Raw genomic sequence first — 21,166 nt, forward strand, 5'->3', positions numbered from 1 at the left:
ATAAGATTTAATTTCTATTCAATTGATTGACTTGATCTGAATGCCTTGAAACTGCAGAACTATCTATAGAAATATCTGAGCAGCTGAGCAACAGCTATGTGAAGAAAGACCACAATAGTTCAGCCAGCTGAACACACTTGCATAGTTGAAAGTTCGTCACAATCACAAGACAAAAAGTTAACTTTTGTTACTTTATAATGATCAAAGTTTATTGATGGCTGAAGGAACTGTTTGTAATCTTGGGTTTTTAGTTTAGTTTTCTGGGTTTTTGTGATAGGATTTTTGTGAAAGTCATATAAGTTTAAAATGTGCTTTTGTGCTTCTGATTTCCACTACCTGGCCCAATATTACTCCATCAATACCTTTTTTCCACTTCTTCAGCTTGAAGTGAATTGAACATTTGCTGACATCCCACCAAAGCTAACATTTTTCCTTTTGTCTTCAATGGTTTTATTCACTTACAGATGTTTCGGAAAAAATCATCTTCCAGCTTGAGAATGAGAAGAATAACAGAAAACGCTAGATGTAATAACTTCTTTCTTTACTCTGTGGAAAAATGTGTAACACAATGTAGTTGGTAACATTCAGTGTTGTCAGAAGAAACCCACCCCCCCCACCCCAAAAAAATAAAGAGACAACAGACAGATCAATGTGAAAACATGTTAAATGCATACAAATAAGTCAAATTGCTAGGGCTGTAATCAACAAAGAAAATCTTGGTCGACTGAAATTCTACCTGCTCTTCAAACAATCCACTGGTCGAAAAATCTGCACGTTACCACGAGGTTAACTAAATGGCCACAGTGCACTTTGGGTTAAATGCTGCGCTCATCAATGTCACCAACCATCCAATCACAGTGGATAAGGGGTTGGACAAATACCACAAAGACCAGCCATTACAGAGGACAAATGCAAGTGCTGAACAGACCCCCAGGAAAGCTGCCCAGCCTTACAGCCATTTTTTTTTTTTTTTTTTTTTTTTTGGTTTTGCAGCCAAAAAATCCCCTGCAGCCCATTATAAAAGATGAACACCTCAAACTGCAAACAAGGTCAATTATGAATCTTTTTATTCTGAATTTTTGAGCAGTGCTTGTTATATATTTGTAAAAGTTTCCTCAAGCAGAAAAAAGTGATTTAAACATCAATGACGTCTTCACAATGTAAAGTCTATGAGCTGGGTGGGAGCAAGTGTGCAGGGCCAGCAGGAGAAACACTACTGCGCATTAGGGATGCACAATGATATCAGCATGTCATTGGTAATCGGACAATATCGGATTTAATATCGTGCATCCCTACTGCGTATATTCAGTGGAACTGCGGAAGTAAACCTGGAAGCTAGTAAACTTTTTTGGCGTATCTAGTTATCATTAAAATCCGTAATGCTGAACAGCAAATGCTATTTCCACCTAGGAAAAGTAACATTTTTGTGGACACAGCCTCATTAAATCAACATCAGCGAATTTGAACAGCGAACATCAGAATTTGGTTGGACAGTAGAATATCAACCAATCAATCGACCAACCAACCAGAAGGTGACAGCCCTACAATTTTTTTTTTACTTGTTTCCAAGGACTGGAAAAAAGACATGATAAGCAGGCTCCTTTAGAAGAGAAGTTTGACTCAGATTATGACTCAACTTAACAGCAAATACATTCCAGGTGGTTTCAACTTTGACAACACTGGATGTGCAACTGAGAGCACATTTCTTCTGTCTTTAACACTGTATGAGCATTTCCACTCAAATTTCTTGGGATCAGCTCTGAGAGTTTCCAAATCACTGGGTTTTGTTTCCATGCAAATGTGTATAATCCTCTATCTGTGTCATAGCCAGTGGATTGCAATTTCATACATTTTCAGTAAAAATGGTTATTTTCACTGTGATTGTGGATGATCCTTAGCGCTTTGATTCTGGGGTTCAGACGCACGTAATCACTTAGTTCAAGTAAGCCCATAAAGCTTGAGAGAAAGCAGTGTTTTGTGACTGAAGTGGTGCCATACAGTTATATTTTGGCTGAAAACATGAAGGACTTGCTACTTTCTCTGCTTTATATCATTGTAAACTGAATGTTTTTGTTTTGGGAGCTGTTGGTTGGTTTGAGGATTTTATGTTAAGATTTTGATCTGCATTTTTCACTGGTTCTTGCCATTTTATAGATCACATGAAAATGGTTAATTATCTAAAAAAAAACATTACTTGGAGCATTAGTGGTGAAATAGTGAGTCAAGTGCAGATTTTACAGAAGTCACATTGTTGAGATACTTCAGGCTAGTGCTTGAAGTTTTCCTTTTGATCCTGTGACACTTAAAAGTTTATGTAACATCATGTAATGTGAAGTTTCTACTCTTGTCCTTTACCAACCAAAAAGGCCCTTGCCCTGTAAGCATTTTCCATTAGTACAATCCACAGATACTGTAGCCATTGTTTAGTCATCAGACCACAGTTATTTTAGTTCAAACAATGCTGATCTGTTTTCTGCTACTTTGTGTAGCTGCATTGAGACCTTTTCTTTTCAGTCTCCCAATGGCCAAGCAAACAATAGTTAAGTTGAAAATGTCAGTAAATCTTATCAGGATCCATGTTAGGTTTTCACACAGCAGTCACAGTCTTCGTTCTTTGGTTTAAATGGTTGATTTTTGTGTTGTTTGTGTGTGGTTTGGGTTTGAGGCTTCAGGGTGTTGCTGATGGTTTGTCTCCTCAAGTTTTTGAGAAATGGTTCTTCCTCCAAGTCTCGTTCTATAAGGGGTCAGGGATGGTGGTGGATGGTCCATGTGCATCTTTGACCTTAATGCTTTCTGTCCCTTTTGTCCTGTCTTTGTCCCCTGTAATTTTGTGATAAACTCACTCTTTGTGTCTTTTTAGTCACTCTCATGGATTGTTTGTCTTTACTTCACATCCTTCACCATTATAAAACTCGAATTCTCAACTCTTTGTCCCACTGCTTCCTCTTCCTCTTTCCACTTTCTTCTCCTTCTCTCAGGGAGTATTGACCGTGGGCGGAGCTTGTCCTTCCATGAGGTGCGTAGCCAGCGTGAGGCAGAGATGAGGGCAGCAGCTGAGGAGTCGTCCAACAGCAGCAACAGTGTAGGAGGTGGTGGCAGCACCGTCCTGCAGCGCCTCCTGCAGGAGCAGATGAACCGGAATTACGTGCTGCAACAACAGCAACAACAACAACAGCAACAACAAGGAGGAGGGGGACCAGGGGCAGGAGGTGGAGGAGGTTACTCAGGACAGGGACAGGTAGGCCCCTCTGATGACCACTCCATGACTCCCCACATTGCCCGTCAGGAGCCCCAGGGACAGGAGCTGCAGACAGACAACGGCCTGGAGAAGCTGGGCTCTGGCAGAGTGGGAGGAGGGGGTGGGAGCAGTGGAGGGGGAGGAGGTTTAGGGACTGGAGGTGGAGGAGGAGGCAGCAGCGGAGGTGGTGGGAGCAGCCAAGGGCAGTGCCCGAACCCTGAGGACCTCCCTACGTACGAAGAAGCCAAAGTGCAGTCACAATATTTCCGTGGCCATGGTCCTCCTCCTCAGCCTCAGCAGCAGAACAGTCAACCCCAGCAGCCTCCTCTACCCGCCTCGGTGGGCACCGCCTTCTACGTCACTGGTGTGACTAATGCCAAGGTGCGCACTGAGGGTCGCCCCACAGTGCAGCGAGTGAGCGGCACTGGGAGGGTGCACCAGGACGATGGGCTGAAGGATCTGAAACAAGGACACGTTCGGTCTCTCAGCGAACGACTCATGCAACTCTCTCTGGCCACCAGCGGCGTGAAGGCCCACGCTCCTGTCACCAGCGCCCCCTTGTCCCCCCAGCTGCCCCCACCTGGGCCACCGGGCGACTACTACAAGCCGCAGCATCGTGGCCCGCCTCCAGACTACCCCTTCAAAGGAATGGGCTCGCCTACCAAGCAGCAGGAACCTGCAGGCCACTTCTACCAGGAGCAGAGAGGGAGGGAGCACTCACGGGAGGTGCTCCACGTCCGATACCAGCCCCCACCTGAATATGGCTCCTTCAGGTAAAGAACACCTGCACTCACAGCCCTTTACCAACAAACATGTACACACTTTAAGATACTTGAGTAATACATTTTTAGAATATACAAATGATATACTCCAACAGTGAATCCAACATCTATAATGTGAACGGGATCTCTCAGAGTGACAGACCCAGTGAAGAGTGACCTAACTCTGCTTAAGGACTTTGTGATAAAACAAGACAAGGTCAAAATCCAGTATATGGCTAGACCATGTATGAAACAATGGCTTTTAATTTGAAACAGGAACTGGCAACATTCACAATGTTGCAGTCCAGCCAAAACATTCATGTAAATACATCTTAAAATGAAGTACAATAGGCACACTTGCACAGCAGATGGGACCTGCTTCTTCTGAACCTGTACCCACTGATCAGCTCTTTTTTGCTCAATTTACCATAACCCTCCTCTGTTCAGCTCCGGTCATTGATGTAAAGGCTGAAGTCATACATAGGCTCTACAAAGAGCCTACACTGTGGCCTGTACAAGCAGCCAACGCCATTGTCAGCATCTGTACCACAAATTATATTTGTGTGGTAGTATGTCTGTGTCGCTTTGCAGTCACACCTCCAAAACGACTAGCTGGCGGTGCGGTTTCCATGTAGCTGTGTTGAGTTTTTGTGAAGTGCAGTAAAGTTTGATTAATTCAACTGAAACACCTAAGATACATACAAAACATAGCTTACTAGAATGCTCCAGGGATGACATTTTTCTGTAGTCACGGAAGTTAGCCTGTTCTGGTTCCCTCATCATAAAGCCAATGGGATTTTTCCACTGGATTTTGGATTATTGCAGAAAATAAACTCTGTGGCGAACAAAAGCTTATGATACTTAAATGTTTTTTTTCCGCAAGACAATTTTCACAAACACTTCTTTTTTAATTTTTAAAGCCAAAATGCAATCGCCAGACATAAAAAACTAATGTTAGCTTATAAATGAGCTACACTGCAGTCACGTGATTTAACATCCCTACCAGAAGGATGCTGTAAAGCCATGTTCAGCCTGATGATGTTCGGTAGTCTCATTTAGCCGCTTGTCAGCAACTGTCTTTTATTTGACACTTTTGACAAATTCGCGAGTGTGCTATTTACTGACAAATTTTATGTTGTAGAAAAGCGTGAAAGTCTCTTAAGCTTGAGTTAACTACAGACCTTATTTCAGGCATCTAACCAAAAACCCATTAAAAAAAATCCATTGACCTTGAGACGAGGGAACCAGAAGTGCAAAAATGCTAACTCATTTCCGGATTTTAGGACTCATTTCTGGGGCATTCTACAGTGACAATATTAAACAAAAGCACAAAATTTGTCTCTCACAAGATCACCAACAATCAAACGATTGTCTTATACCAGACAAGTTTTCCCCACTCATGCAACATGCTAACATTATTAGCATGAACCTATGACCTCTCCCATTGCATAAATTAGCCTAGCGGCTAGTAGACTTTTCCACTACTCATATGAAGCCAGGATAAGTCACATACAGGACATCAGATGCTATTTTGTGTGGGTTTTATTAGCTTAACAATTTGTGTCAAATAAAAGTAAATTGAATCTTTGTTTCCACTGAGGGAAATGGTTTTCAATTCACTAAAATAAACAGGAGTTCTGCATTGCCATGATGTGTAGTTACATTTCTGAGGAGGTGCACATCTGTCCCCGCTGACTGGCAGCCATCGGTGGCTATCGTAGTGTGGGATAGATTCGGGATGAATAAACAGCAGTCAGAAACAGAACAGCTGGAAACAAAGCCCCCCCCCCCCCCCCCAAGACTGTCAGTGCCTAATAATTTCAAAAGAGCAATAGCCAATGGAGAAACACAAAACACTCATGTCTTCACTCACTCTGACCAATGATGTAATTTCATCACTCACTCACTCAGCATTTTGCGGTTTAGCAAAAAATTTAGTTAGGTGTTGTTGTACAAATATTCCTACATCCTTATAATACATGATTGTAGCTGCTAAAAAAAATGTTAAAAATTACAGTAACCTGCCCGTCACCCATACGTGTTGAACACACACAACCAGGACACTGCACTGTCACATCATCTTCAGAGCTCTGTCAAACTATGATACAGGAGCTGAGCCATGATAGTTAAGATGAATACAACAAGGTATGCCTGTCTGTGCATCATGCAGAGATGTGTCGAGACCAAAACTACAGAAACAGATGTTAAATTAAATCTTAAAATCAGTGTGTATTTGCTGATGTGCAAATGAATATCACAGATAAATTTAGCTGGAAAAAAAACTCTCAGAATAATTCAAGGTTGCTAAAAAGAGTTTAAACAGTTTGTACACTTGCATGCAGGCATTCAAAGAGCTGTGCTCAATACAGTATTACATGCTGTTTATAGTATTTCATAACTGTGCTGTATGCAGACACTGTCTGTTTGTCCATAAGACTCTTTGTATTTGTTTTACATTCCACTGCTAAGTGAGTCACAAGTTTGTTTGGGTGGTTACTTACAGTAAGCGTAACTGTTGAATAGTTTTACATCATCATGAAGCGAGAAACAATGAGCAATACAAGAGAGAATAAACTGTGCTTGAGCAACACTTTGAATCAATGCCAACTGCAGGAGAGCCATTCGGACCTCTGGCCTTCGTAAGCGGGAAGGATCTCAGGGGAGATCATTAATAAATTAGCAATTTTTAAACACATTTTTTACAGAAATTTAAAATGGTAAAAAGCCTTTTTAGTGACATAAATATTCAATCTTTTGTTATTTAGTTTGTGTCTCCATGCCAAGTCATCTGAGAGGTTTCCACAGCAACTACAGCAAGTAAAAGACCACACAAATTATGTGGAAAAATGAGAAAAGCGCTGAGCTTGAGATTATCCACAAAGACACACATTCATTATTGCCTTCCCGTGATTATCACACAGCTCTATTTTGACTTCTCCAACTTATGAACTCAAATGATTCCCAAACAGTGTCAGATTGATATGGACCCACACACACACATACAGGTTCATGTGAAGTTCCATTGTTCAGTGAGATGTAAAAGCTGCCACAGGGTTTGTTTCCATGGGGATGCGCAATGTATTGTTTTTTAATCATTCCTGTAATGTTATCTTGCATGTTAAACACATTGCAAAAGACTGTGATAAGATACTGTGATATGTGCCATACTTTTTACTCTTTGGCCAATCAGAGAGCCCCCACCTTTAGGCAGGGCCCAACAATAAGGATTGTAAAAGTTACGTTGAGTCGGTAAACACAATCAGTTATTTGCCCCATCTGGCCAGTACCTGAGAAACTGAGGGAGCGACATTGGTATGACTGCTCTACTCTCTGAGATGTCCCTCTGCTTATCCATTGTGCCCCTGAGAAAAACATCCGACTGGGTTGAGAATAATAACTGGTGTTATAAAAGTCCTTTGGGGAATGGCTCAGTGTGTAGCGAGTGTGTGACAGAACGTGAGAGAGACGTTGGGGGAGCTCAGAGCAGATAGGTATTGGCGATCAGAACAAAGTAGAAATTAACAGTGAAGTTGTCGATTGGTATTAATTGAATAGTGTAGGTTTCATTTTGTCCATCAATAAACACTGCAGCTCCTCAAGACCCAAGTAAAGTAAATGTAAATATACACGCACACATACTGTGCAAGTCTGAGTCAAGAACTGAGTACACTTTAATATCTGTTTCTTTATGGCAACTAACATTGATATCGCAATATTCAACAGCGTTATCTCATATCACATATTTTCCTCATTATCATGCAGCTCTAACAATGACGAGGACAAAATAATGTGAGAAACAGAATGCTTTTAATTTTCTTGATAAGCAAGTTGAAAAGAATAAAAACACACATTTAAAAAGATGATATGTGAGAACTTTTCATGGTTTCCCAATAGTGTTTTTCCAACTGGTGAGGAGGAATCCCGTCGGGCCTGTTTCACACGAGTCTATTTACCTCAGAGGAACCAGATTCAAACAGCCATGAATACTGTAGAATTTAAATCATCAGCGCAGGACAAGTCGGGACATGATATACTTGGCTTTGATGACATTCCTTTGAGGGCTAAAGGCAGGAATGTTTGCTCCGCAAAAAAGCCAGTTGACAGCTGGTGTTTTCCCACCTTACTCAAAAACAGGTTCCGCTCAATAAGCACGCAAGATGAATCAGACTGAAATAAAGGTCATTTATGTTAAATTGCATTCATTTAACACATTGTCAGAAATCAACCACAGTAGCATGAAATCTCTTTCACTGTTTTAAACACTCACTGGTGGACGTCTCTCCTGAGAGACAGCCATTGTTTGGAACAATACTTTAGTGATATCACAGATTGTAAAAAAAAAAAAAAAAAAGTGATTTTAGCTTTTTTTTTTCCTGGATCATTTTGATGAGGATGCTATAATTGTGGCTATGAAAGTATAGTGATCAAGATATGTAGTGAGCTTGACATTTTACAGTGTAAAAATCAATGTATCACTGCTTTCTATACAGGGGCAGAAATTTCAAAGGTGGTGGGGGGCATTGAGATAGAATAAAATGGTTGGGTTTTTTTTTTGTTTTATTATTTAATAATTTTTTTTTGTCCCTTTCATATAATGGATGGTCGCAACAGCAAAATATGCAAAAGTGAGAGGAAAAACAGTGTGTGTACACTTGGTCCAGACTGTTTACCATTGGGCTTGGGAACACCATCAAGGTCCTCATGTTATCTTAACCCCCAGACACTAAGAGCCTTCTTACAAGGACTGCGAGGCCTCTCAAAAAACCAAACTATGACAGTAACCAAATCATACATTCCTTCATGTCTAATCATAGTGGTGTTGTACCGGACTTCATTCTACTTAGTGGTATTCCTAATTTTTTTCCTTCCCATTTGCCACCACTCATGTATGAGTCAGGCAGAATATGAGAAACACCTCTCAATATAATGCAGTCCAGTACAACACTACCACTAAGCAGGACCTCAATACTAAAACAAGTGAATAACCGCCTCAATGACACTGTCAAAAACATTGACAATGGCAGACGTTGGCAGGGGTGAAAAAAATTAGAAAGGGCACAAACTGTATATGGTGAGACACCATTCTTGGAACCCATCGGCTGTATTTGGCATCTGACTTCCGGCAGATGGCGATACAGCCTCTGGGGGCAGACCCCCGATTTTTTGGCATTCCGGTTTGAGGAGGCAAATTTCCGTTTCTGACTTCCGTTTATATATAAGTAAATATGCTGAACCATTGCGATGGATTCAAATTTTTCAGTGACGCCAATTATGTTCCGCCTCGTTAGTTCACGCACGGAACGTTTAACCTGGCAACAACTGCAGCCGGCTCAAACGTTATTGGTCAATATCACGCAGACTACAAACAACCTAGCACCGGAAACCAGGGCTCCTCCGCTCTTCTTCCGGAGGCAAGATCTCTGGGTTTTGCCTACAGACTCTACATTCACTGAATGTAGAGTCTGTAGGAAATTCAATGTTTTCACTCTTGCTTGTCAATTACACACAGGTCCGAAAGACACACACATGCACAAACAGGACCTATACATGCACAAAGTGGAGAGATGTCAGAGTGAGGGGGCTGCCCTTGGTGAGGCGCCCCGAGCGGTTGGGGGTTCAGTGCCTTGCTCAAGGGCACCTCGGCAGTGCCCAGGAGGTGAACTTCTTTTTTCTGTTTTCTCCACCATAGTTTACATTATCACGTTTTCCCCACTGTAAGGGCCCCCTAAAGGACACATAATCACATTTTCTCCACTGGAGGGGCACCCTAAGGGACACATAATGACATTTTCTCCACTTGAGGGCACATTGTAATGTTTTCTCCACTGTAGGTCACATTATTACATTTTCTCCATTAGAGGGTACATTATCACGTTTTCTTTACTTGAAGGGAACGCCCTAGAGGGCACGCTATCACGGTTTCTCTACTGGAAGGGCACCCTAGAGGGCACGTTATCACGGTTTCTCAACTGGAAGGGCACCCTAGAGTGCACATCATCACGTTTTCCACTAGAGGGCACATTATCACGTTTTTCCACTGTTAGGGCACTGCAGATGTCATTTTATTACCAAAGGAGCATCCAAGTGGGCACTGATGCTGTCATCCTTACCATAGACATCATGAAAGTAGACTGTGTATAAAGGACATTTTATTGACAAAATTATTAATTGATGATGAAAAGAGTCATCAGTAGCAACCCAGCTGAATATGTAATTCACAGATAGGCTTTGAAAAATCCATGTCATGCTTGCTTCTATTTGGTTATGTACAAGTTATGTTGTTACAACTTTCACAGCCAGGCCAAATATGCACATCAGGTTTACATTTATTTGATAGTAGGCATAGGTGGTCTCAGAGGTACTTGTACACATGGCAACTGAAGAGATCAAGTTATAATTTCATACCAGGTCTTTGTTTGCTCCTCTAGCAGTCATTGCACTATGCCAAGGTCTAAATTAAGCTGCTTGATTGCCTGCTGCAATGATCTTTAGTCTTGCTTTTATCCATTTACTTATTATTAATGTAAAGCCTGAAGGTACAATCATTAATAAATTTGGGCACCAGACGCACAGTTAAGTATGGCATTAATAACTCGGGTGCACTTAAGGCCTAACACACTTCAAAATAAATAAAGAGTGTTAAGAACATTTAAGGGATAACCTCATTAGAGTGATGATAAGGAGGTGAAATGTAGTTTAAAGCAGATCGCATTTCATTCTCTTCAAAACAATTTTAAACAAAAATTCGGACAAAAGAAATCAATCTAATCTTAACAAAATCTCAAAACCATGTCTGTGTACACTTAAGTCCATTCACATTTCAAAAGAAAAATATTTAATCTGAACAAAGAGTTACAATTTCCCATTAATTATTCTGACATAGTTCTTAGTTATATCAGAGTCTCCTATACAAATGTCAGTGGTCCAAATGTCCTAAAGAAAGGTGCTGAAACTGAAGGGTTCATGTGTGAGAGCGTATGTGCATATGGGGAGTTGGGTCTCAATTTGATGAGACAGGAGTAGTTGCTGAACAGGGGAGAGTCCAGGCTGAGAGAAAAGTTAATGTCCAAAATAGAGGGCAGTTCTGTGTTCTTTAAGTGGGGAGAGCAGAGAGGGGTTAATTCTTCTTAGTAGTCTTCGTTGTTGTAGAGTGTGATGCAGCTCAGGAATTCTTCACTCCGCTAAAAGCTTGCTATGACTCAAAACAGATGTAAATCAAAATGGATTTAAACTTGCTCGGCTTTTAGTTTAGATTTGGCTCAAACACTTGCTTCTAAGTCATGCCACTCTTTCCCACAATGTGTCTATCCTCTCTCAATAGCTATATCACTCTGTCCTCTGCTGTGCCACATCCACTCCCTCACAGGAGTCAGCAATCTGCACCCTGCAGAGTGCCTAGATTATTAAGGATTGTCAATATGGGGCATTTTATGGCCAGAGACACACCAAACACTTGTCTCTCTATCAGTAAACAGAGAAAAAGCATCCGTGGTTCATTTTAGCCAGCTGTTCCCTCTTAGAGTTAAATGAATAAAAACCAAATGGTCAGCCTGTAACACTTGGAACATATTCAGGATTCTGTACATCGACATGAGACACCTGCTGAGGTTGAGAATTGTGTAATCACGCCGTTGATCTCTCCTCAGGTCCAGTAAGGAGGGTTCAGCTCACTTCCAAAGGCCTCTTCATCAGCACAGTCCCACCTCTTCTGTCACCTCCGTGGGTTCCTTGTCCCGCACCCAGTCTTCTACCCTAAGCAGCGTGCTCAGTGCTTCCCACTCCTCCCATCCCTCCTTCCCTCACCAGCACCCCCAGAGCCAGGGAGAGCCCTACCCTGGCACAGGGCCCCGTAGTCCACAGGGTCCTGGCTCCCACCAAGCAGGCGAGCCCTTCCCATTGCACCCAACACCACAAAGAGGTTATGGTTTCCCTCACGACCCCTATGGCTCCACCCCAAGGATGCACCAGCAGCAGCAGCACCATCAGTATCAACAGCAACAACAGCAACAACAGCAACAGCAGCAACAACAACAACAACAACAACAACAGCAGCAGCAGCAGCAGTTCCAGGGACCTCCCCAGCCCCAGCTGCCAGTCCAGGCAGGACATTTGCCCCACCCGCACTCCTACTCCCACGTACAGGGGGAGTCCTTTGCTATGATGGCACGCGCCCACCAGATGGTGGATATGCTGACGGAGGAGAATAGGATGCTGAGGCAAGAAATGGAGGCCTGCCGCGAGAAGGTCACAAAGTTGCACAAGGTAACATTCACTGCAGAAGAGAAGCATAGCTCCAACAATTAATGGCTTAGTTGTCAACCATTAAGTCAGTCACCAACTAATTGATGAATCCGTTCGAATACATTTTTTAATGGGAAAAAAATCTAAATTCTCTTATTGCAGCTTCTTAAATGATTGTGTTACTCTTCTGTGACTGTGACAGTAAACTGAATATCTTTGGGTTGTGGATAAACCAAGACTTGTGCGGATCTCATCCCAGACTTTTGAAAACACTCATAGACATTTTTCATTATTTTCTGACATTTAATAGACCAAACAACTAACAGATTAACTGAAAATAAAAATAATTGTTAGTTACAGCTTTTCTACAGAACAGCATTAAAGGAAAGGTTAAAATTTGATCAGGACTATCTGAAAAGAATGCTGATCGCCCATATGTATACAGTAAGGGGATTTAATTGCTGTCATTGCATTCTAAAGTTCAGCTGAGGCTAATTTGAGACTTCAGCAGAACAAAAGCAACTGCTAAATGTGAAGCTAATACATGTACGCTACCTAAAGGCCAATAACACATGTTTTTACAAACTATGAAAAATTTTGAAATAACGCTGTTGACACATTTTTGATTTTACGTAGTAGAGTGGAAAAAAGAGCTGCATGAGAGACATGCCATCTGTGTCCTGCAAAGATATTTCAGCACTACAACTATCATGTAAATTCACTTTGACTCTGTTGGTGTTTTTGCACGTGGGTTGCTCATCATGGAGATGTTGATGACATATTTTGCAGTGCAAAGCAGTGTGCAAAAGAAAGGTGGGGTAACAGTTTAAGTTAAGTTGAATTGAATTAACAATAATTAAGTTAACAATTTTGTTTGGACAACAAATTTTGTTGCTTGTGATCTTTTTTTGTGCTTTAGTTGTTTTCTGTTTGACTTTTAATTCTTAGTCTTTTAAGCCCAAACATAGTGACTTGGCAGGGTGACCAGGAAAGAGCTCACCTTTTTGAAGCTGAGGCTGTAAATAGTGTTAAGATGAAACCAGTTTTGACCGAAGTCAGTAGTTAGGTTAGCCTGAGTGTCAGACTGAAGCTCCCAGAACCTTCAGTCTGACATGACTTCCATTGAAGGCGATTTACAAGGGGGAGGGAATTTGATTTTTTCCCTAACCAATCAGTAGAGATCGACGACTCACCCAGAATCTGACGTCATTAGTATCCATGCCTCGGGGTGCCGAAAACAAGCGAGCATTGCCCGTTTAAAATGTCTCCGTCATCGTGCACGCCCAGCTGCATCGCGGTTAAATCCAGTTTAGCAGCTTTCTTAATTTGGTCCTCCATTAACGCGAGTAGTGGCGAAATACCTCGATAGCATTGTTAATGTGGTCTGTAGGATCTGTAGCGGTCGTCATTGTTGCTATCCTCACCAGTTACCCACCGGTGTACAGCTTGACATCAGCGTGGCGCTTATTGGCTAATCGCTAGACTCCTGCCATTCATTGGTCTGTCCATCGTTTGGACGAGATAAATCGCAAATTCATTGCAGTATGCCAGACCAGAGATGCAAGCCTACTCAGTTGAGTGGGCGGGGTCTATGGTCTGGAACCAGGCTATAGTTAGATGTGAATATGGATATCCAGCAGTGAAATTTTTTTTATACAACATTTGGATAAAAATTTAATGCATCTACTTTGCTCTCCCTGTCTCCACTGTGTTTGACTTTATTCCCTGTGTGTCTGTGGGCAGTTGGAAACAGAGATCCAGCTGGTGTCAGAGGCTTATGAAAACCTCGCCAAGTCCTCCTCCAAAAGGGAGGCCCTAGAGAAAACCATGAGGAACAAGCTGGAGCTGGAGGTGCGCCGGCTGCACGACTTCAACAGGGACCTCCGAGGTGAGAGAGCACAGAGGTGCAATAACCATGTAATTACTTTAGGTATTACAGTCCGTCTGTAACTGACTGCAGATTGCAGTGGAACCAGCCTCCGGTATGCTTTGTTTTTAGCAGAAATTGAAAAAAATGTATTGGGGAGAGGGGTGACGGGTTCGATGTGCCAATATAAGAAAAAAAATCCAGTGCAGTCACTACTAAAAAGCTTATTGGGAGGTTTGTTGGCATGTCATTGTTATAACAGATTATGATAGAAAAATACTATAGTTTCACTGAGTGTAAATGCACATGCATATTTTATTAAAAATAGTTGATTTAGGCTATTTTATCAAAAGTGAAAGATTTATTTTCTTGTGAAACATTCATAACACTTACTATCCCATTCCTTTCTTTCTCAGTATCTTTTTAGCTATGTCCTGCAGTTGCAGGCTACATGTGCTGCATGTGCTGTATTTGTGGGACAGACTGATGACAGAATGAGTTCAAGCTGCATCTACACAGCAAACTAATCTGTGTGACACTTACAGGAGAATAAAAGCTGCACCAGAATCCAAATACCTTATATAAGAAAGCACAAAAATGCAATATATTATTTTATTCTACCCATAGTTGCTCATTATTATTTAGGAAAAAAATGACATGTTTGTGCATTATGTTTTGTTTTTTTTTTAAACTTTATTTATTGAGATTATCCATGAACACACAAGACAGTAACATACGTTGTCATCTCAAGTTGCAGTCATGTGCAGAAAAATAAATAAATAAATAAATTAAAGGATACTGGAGACTAACAACAACCAAAACAAAGAGATCATGTTGAGAGAAAACAAAAACACAAACCTACACATAGACAAACGAGCATACATGAAGCAAAACAAAACAGTACTAGTGCATCATAGTGTATTCACACCTCAGTCAGACAGTCCAGAGTTTATTGTTCCAAGCCAGGTAAGCTGTTCGCTTAGTCTAATGGGTCCCAGGTTGCATTATGTTTTTTTAAACTTGATTCATATCATTGTGATGGCCACAAGATAAAAGTACCCACTCTGTTTGCAACATAGGACTCTGATTTCACTAACTAGCCGTTTCATTTACTGCACATTATTGAAAAGTGATGGCTATATTCTGATTGCCCCGCTGAGTCAGCGCGCAGTGGGCTGAGAGAACATTAGGAGGCGTCATGTGTAGTGATGGAGTAGCGAGACAAAAGCCCAGTGTGGCAGCTTCCCCCACAAATTACACATCAAGATAAAGCTCAGAACCTGTCGTTTTTATGCCTCTGCGCCGGTGATACTCATGCCTAAAGGCATTATGTTTTGAGGCTGTCTGTCCGTCTCTCTATCCATAGACACTGACATATGTCCCACTCTTTTGAGTGTGATATCTCGAGAACACCTGAGAAGAATTTCTTCAAATTTGGCACAAACATCCACACTGAGTCAGAGATGGACTGATTAGAATTTGGTGGTCGAAGGTCAAAAATCAGTGTGACCTCACAAAACATGTTTTTGGCCATAATTCGGGAATTCTCATGCAAATTTTGACAAAATTGGATGTAAATTGTAACTGCAACGTCAGGAGTTTGCTTTGGGGGGTCAATGGTCAACAAATATTCACTGTAGTTGTATTTTGGAGATTTTGAAAAAAAGCAAAGAACTCTGAAGATGTATAGATGAGTAGATGTATAGAGTAGAGCTGCTTTCATGTGTACTTTTGCTGCAGCTGTCACATCCTCCACAATGAACCGACCAATGTTTGGGATCAATGATCTCACATAAGTCATGGATTTGATAGAATATGCAAAATAAAAAGCAAAACCAGAACATCAAGAGCATCTTAAACAAGTTTCATTTTCAAGTTTCAGGGCTCCAGCTTTTATTTTAATCATCATTTCATTAAAGGCGCTGTATGTAAGAATGTGGCCAAAACGGTTACTGCACTCAAATTCAAAATACTGCCGCAAGTCGTATCCGCCCCCCCTCCACTACAGATTCGAGGTTGCTGGACAGCGGCACGCTGGAGACTGATTTGTTTGCCCACGGGCGGCTGCTGTGGCAGGGCTGCGTTGCCGCGTCCTTGATCTTTGGTTTTCCAGCGGACCGTTCGAGCAAGTCCGGCTTCTCTGCTGCTAACGCTGCTGCCGGGATACAGCTGAGGAGAAGCCGGCTGCTAATGCTATGTACCGGGACACTGCTAATGCTGCTTGCCGTGCTGCTGTAGCTCAGTCGTAACTGTAACTGATGCTGAGACTCTACTGACTGCGTGACTGGTAGACGGCGGTGGGTGGCGCAACAGGCCAAAACACAAATTCAAAACATAAACATGATTTGCGGACCGTAAAAAAATTAATTCCTTAGTCTGTCTGACATATTTGGAGGATTTTATGACTATTTGCTTTAGATTTCTTACATATAGCTCCTTTAAGAAAACAAAAGTCAGATAATAATTTGTGACCTTAACACACAAAGGTCAAACTTTTTGTTGTTGTTTTTTTTTTGTATTTTTACTCAGTAAATGAGAACAAGTATTCAGTTAATCAGATAACTTCAAACTAAGCACTCTTGCTCATAGCTGAACTTGTCCTGCATCTCAGCTCTGAGTAATGACTTCAAAACTATTGTTTAAAGGTCTGGTGTGCAGATTATAGTGACATCTAATGGTGGGGTTGAAGATTGCAACCAACTAAAACTTCTCTAGTGTCCCATGTGTGTAGGAGAACTACTGTGGCTGATGCGAAAATGTGAATGGCCGTATCTAGAGTCAATGTTTGGTTTGTGCGTTCCGGGCTACTGTAGATCAACAGGGTGGACTCCGTGGAAGAGGACCCGCTTTGAATATAGACACGTGATTATACACTAATTAAAACCTAGTTAAACCTAGTTAGATTTCATTTCTGCGAATAGATGCTCCTAAATCCTACACACTACACACTATTTTGTGATTTACTGAGCAACCATCCATGTGTGAGTGAGATGGGCAGAAAGGAGTCAGAGAACAAAAATAAATAAATGTGTGTGTGTGTGTGTGTGTGTGTGTGTGTGTATTTGTTTTAAACTAAATGTTATTAAATAAATTAAATATGATCATACTTTATTAAATATATTTGCATTTTTATTATTTATTTATTTTTCACCTTTCATTTATATAATTTACACAAATATATATAATTTTATAGCTCTTTATATTCTGATTTTATTTTATTTTATTATACTGTATAAGTCTTTTATATTTACTATTTAACATTTTTCTTGAGTGGAGCCTCCCAGCAAAAGTATTTAACACAATTGTACTTGTATAACTGGAGTGACAATGAACATCTTGAATCTTGAAAACCTTCCAGCTCCAAACAACATCACGACTGCACCTTCAAAATAAAATCCCTCACATGCAGTGGAGGTTTGTTAATGTAAAATAGTTTTATGGTTACAAAAGGACACATTATCTACATGTAAAACTACCGAATGAGATTAAAGCTTACAACAAAATCACAGTACGCTGAAATTTTCTATACCTTTTATATGCAAGTAATTTTTATATTATCATGGCAAGTAATGAAGAAACGTTACTGGAAACTCACACAGATGTGCTTTGAGAGAACAATCTTTATTTTTGTGTGTTTGTCCACTCTGAGCATTTGTGTGTTGTGTGATGTTGTTTTAAAGAGCGCATGGAGACGGCCAATAAGCAGCTCGCTGCTAAAGAGTGTGAGGGATCAGAAGACAACCGCAAAACCATCTCCCAGCTGCTTACACAGAGTGAGTACCACACACACACACACACACACACACACACACACTCACACACAGCCTGGGACATTTAACATGCCACCCCCAGCATTCCTTAGGCACGATGTCAGTCTGGACAACTTTATCATCCATCTTGCTGAATATTTCTGAAAAAACACAAAACATCAGAAAGTTCTCAAATCGATTTGTGAAACATTTTAAACTGTGCAGGGATTGAAATGTAATCTGAGTGATCTATTGTGTGCATGCAGTTAAGACATTGTGTTTGTGAATGTGTTAAAGACAAAGAGACACTTCGTGAAAAGGAGAAGCTGGAGATGGAGCTGAACGCGCTGCGCTCCACCACAGAGGACCAGAGGAGACACATTGAGATCAGAGACCAGGCACTCAACAATGCCCAGGCTAAAGTGGTTAAGCTGGAGGAGGAGGTAAGAGCTTCACCTGTCAGTCATACTGGTTTTGATCCTGTTTGCTGGATTTGGGTTTGTTGCTTATTGGCATTATTAGAACCAGAAAATCCTAATTTAAATATAGAAGCCCAGGTGGAGCTGAGGTGGGACAACCAAGCAGCAAACAGCTTCCCTGTACGTGATGAGTCAGTACATGAAACATTTCTCAAAGTGATTCCCGCCATGATATTTTAATTAAACAAGACACACAATCTTAACAGTGAACAGCAGCATTGACATCTCAGGCCAGTCATATGTTACTGACTGCATCTGAAGTTTTAGAATAAAGACGACAGATTCTTCTTTCATAGATGGCAGAAAGAGCCTCAGCTGTGAAGCTGTAAGAGAAAGGCTGTCACAAGGATCATAAAAGTTGATTGATAGAATTGTATTATGGCGTAACTATGGAGCATACACATGTAGCTGCACTTCAGGCTACACTGTAGCTGACACACTTACTGAAAAATATAAGTATAAATACTTGTCGGGGCTAATATGGCGATGGAGATGGCAAACACTGGATTGGTTGTTTTCTGCTACTAGTTTCTGATGCTGGTAGAGATTGAAGGGAGTAAAATATAGATCAGATCAGGTATCTATGGCGGGACTCCTCGTATCAACTATAAATCCATAATAACAATAACAATAATAACTATTTTATTGAGATAAAATTAAAGGTTCTAGAGCATTAACACAGCAGCAAATCACTATGTGCCATGTAAAGATGTAGTGGACAAATGGCGTCCAAAGCAGAGTCACACTACCTCTGTGTATGTTGTAATCTAAGGTTCTCTGTGGTTTGTTGTCCTGATATGATCTAAGATATTGGTATCAGAGCATATCAAGGCTTTTATTATTGCTTCACGATCAGCTATATTGGGCTATATAGAGCCTGATCCAATCCTTTGTTTTATGATTTGACTCGCAAAGCTTTCATGCACAGTAACGCAACTAGTGCAGCCTTTGGTCACTCTCCAACTCTCCATCTCTTCTCCACTCTGCACAGTTCTCTTGTGTGTAAGAGGAATGGGTTAAGCTCCGTCCGCAGTGAAACACCACACACCATTAACGGCAGTAAAATGCAGTGTGAGGCTGTCTATTGGTGTTATTTACTGAAGTTATGAGCACTCCTTTCATTTCAGTTCAGAGTGAGAGTCTCTTGCATTTTTCTGTCGTCTGTGGTGCATGGTGTTTTACTGCCTTTTTCAGAGGAGAGACAGACAGCGGTGAGAGCTTACGACACACTCGCCACACAACCTGGCCACTGCAACTTGGAGTGGCTGGTTTCCCCCAGGTTAACACCATTAGCTCTGTCAGCACTGTTGTTGTTGTTGTTGTTGTTGTTGTTTGGTGCTGGTTATGGAGTTAGCACCATTAGCTGCTAGCAGCTGGTTCAGCCACTTCCATGTTAAGAACCGTGTGCAGACAACTCATACACTCTGAATTTAGCATAGAGCCCCTCTAAGAAAATGAATCATTTGAACTCTAACTGAGGACATTGTGGTTCATAGTTGTCACCTTAACTCCTGACAGAAAGATTTCTGTAGTGAGATGATTAAAACTCAGTAGTGACCTGCAATAAAATTCCCATCAGACTTGCTTGGACCTGGTGAGCTCCTTGGTAAAATGAAATAGCCGAAAGTTAATGAAACCTTTGGTTGGCTGCAGACTGTGGAACGTAAACAGGTGCGTGACCACACATGTGAGATCCAGGTAAACAGTAATTCCAAGCTGAGAGCAAAAGTAGCATGTGCATGTTAACACCAACTGCTCCAGGTTGGCCGTGGGTGCTTAAAATGTCTTAAAATATCTTAAATACACATTTACTAAAGTATTTTTGACAGACTTTGACACAACACCTATGTGCACAAAGCCCTTATTTTCACCCCTCTATGCATTTAGATCATGCAGTATGTCTGCATCGTTAGCCAGCCTGCTCATTAGTTTATTTTCTTTGTGCTAATAGCAGTTAGTGTCATTTTGCCTTTTTGTTCATGTTTAACCGACATCAGTGTGTTTACTTGAAAAGAATTTATTTCATTCATACTAAGGTCACTCTTAAATTTCATTTAAATGGTATTAAAAATATCTTTAAAAGCCTTAAATCTAGCTTGTTTATACCTGTGGATACTCGGTGCTCTGTAAGGCTGCTTTGTCATCTAATTCTTTGGTTTTAAAGACTGAAGCACACTCGCCTGCTCTGTGTGAAGAAAAGCTGAAAATCAGGTCACTTTATTGTTTGTTTTGATTCTTGGCGAGTAGCTTGTGTCTCCTGGTTACCGATGTTTTACTTTAGAGGAAAATCTCTCAGTGTTCTGGCCTGGTGTCGGCCTGCTATCTGACACCAGTGTCTGTTTGACTTAGCGGATGTGCTGCATGCTGTCGTGTCCCCTGGTGGCTGTGGATGGGAACAGCTGCAGAATGAAATAAACTGACTGCTCTCAATCTCGACATCTAACGTAGAGCGTTTGGTAAATTCGTCTTCTCATGACTTTCACGTATTGACGTCTGGCTTATTCATCAAACGCACTAGAAATCTGTGATACTGGTGCAGTTGGCACACGCTGTGAACACTTTGGCTGAAGACATAAAACATTCAGTCCTGTGATGCACAGAAGAGAAAAAAAAAACATACTTTATTGTAAACATCTTAAACATACAGTTTTACAACTGCCACACCTTGATAAAAACTAAAAATCTCCAAATATATTTGTCACTCCATGACACATGAGGTTACAAACAGGTTATAAACAAACCAGCAATTAATCACAGTTATCTAAACCATTTTATTTGGAGGTCAAAGTAAAAGTGAATGGTATAACGGAGGTCCCGCACAGGACAGGAAA

The 21,166-nt window shown here is 41.1% G+C and overlaps 1 protein-coding gene across 3 annotated transcripts in view; it reads left to right on the top strand.

The window, feature by feature from the left end:
- amot (angiomotin) overlaps positions 1-21,166 on the top strand; it is a 50,591-nt gene that overhangs the window by 17,073 nt on the left and 12,352 nt on the right. For 2 of the 3 annotated variants that reach the window (XM_049591342.1, XM_049591343.1), the window contains 6 exons: positions 465-525; positions 2,979-4,011; positions 11,646-12,261; positions 13,984-14,128; positions 17,788-17,880; positions 18,154-18,299. In XM_049591342.1, coding sequence (XP_049447299.1) covers positions 465-525; positions 2,979-4,011; positions 11,646-12,261; positions 13,984-14,128; positions 17,788-17,880; positions 18,154-18,299 — 2,094 coding nt within the window. The remainder of the gene's footprint in view (positions 1-464; positions 526-2,978; positions 4,012-11,645; positions 12,262-13,983; positions 14,129-17,787; positions 17,881-18,153; positions 18,300-21,166) is intronic. The other variant, XM_049591344.1, reaches the window with a different exon arrangement.

This window comes from Epinephelus fuscoguttatus, linkage group LG12 (genome assembly GCF_011397635.1).
Source record: "Epinephelus fuscoguttatus linkage group LG12, E.fuscoguttatus.final_Chr_v1".
In the NCBI taxonomy this organism is placed as follows: Eukaryota; Metazoa; Chordata; class Actinopteri; order Perciformes; family Serranidae; genus Epinephelus; species Epinephelus fuscoguttatus.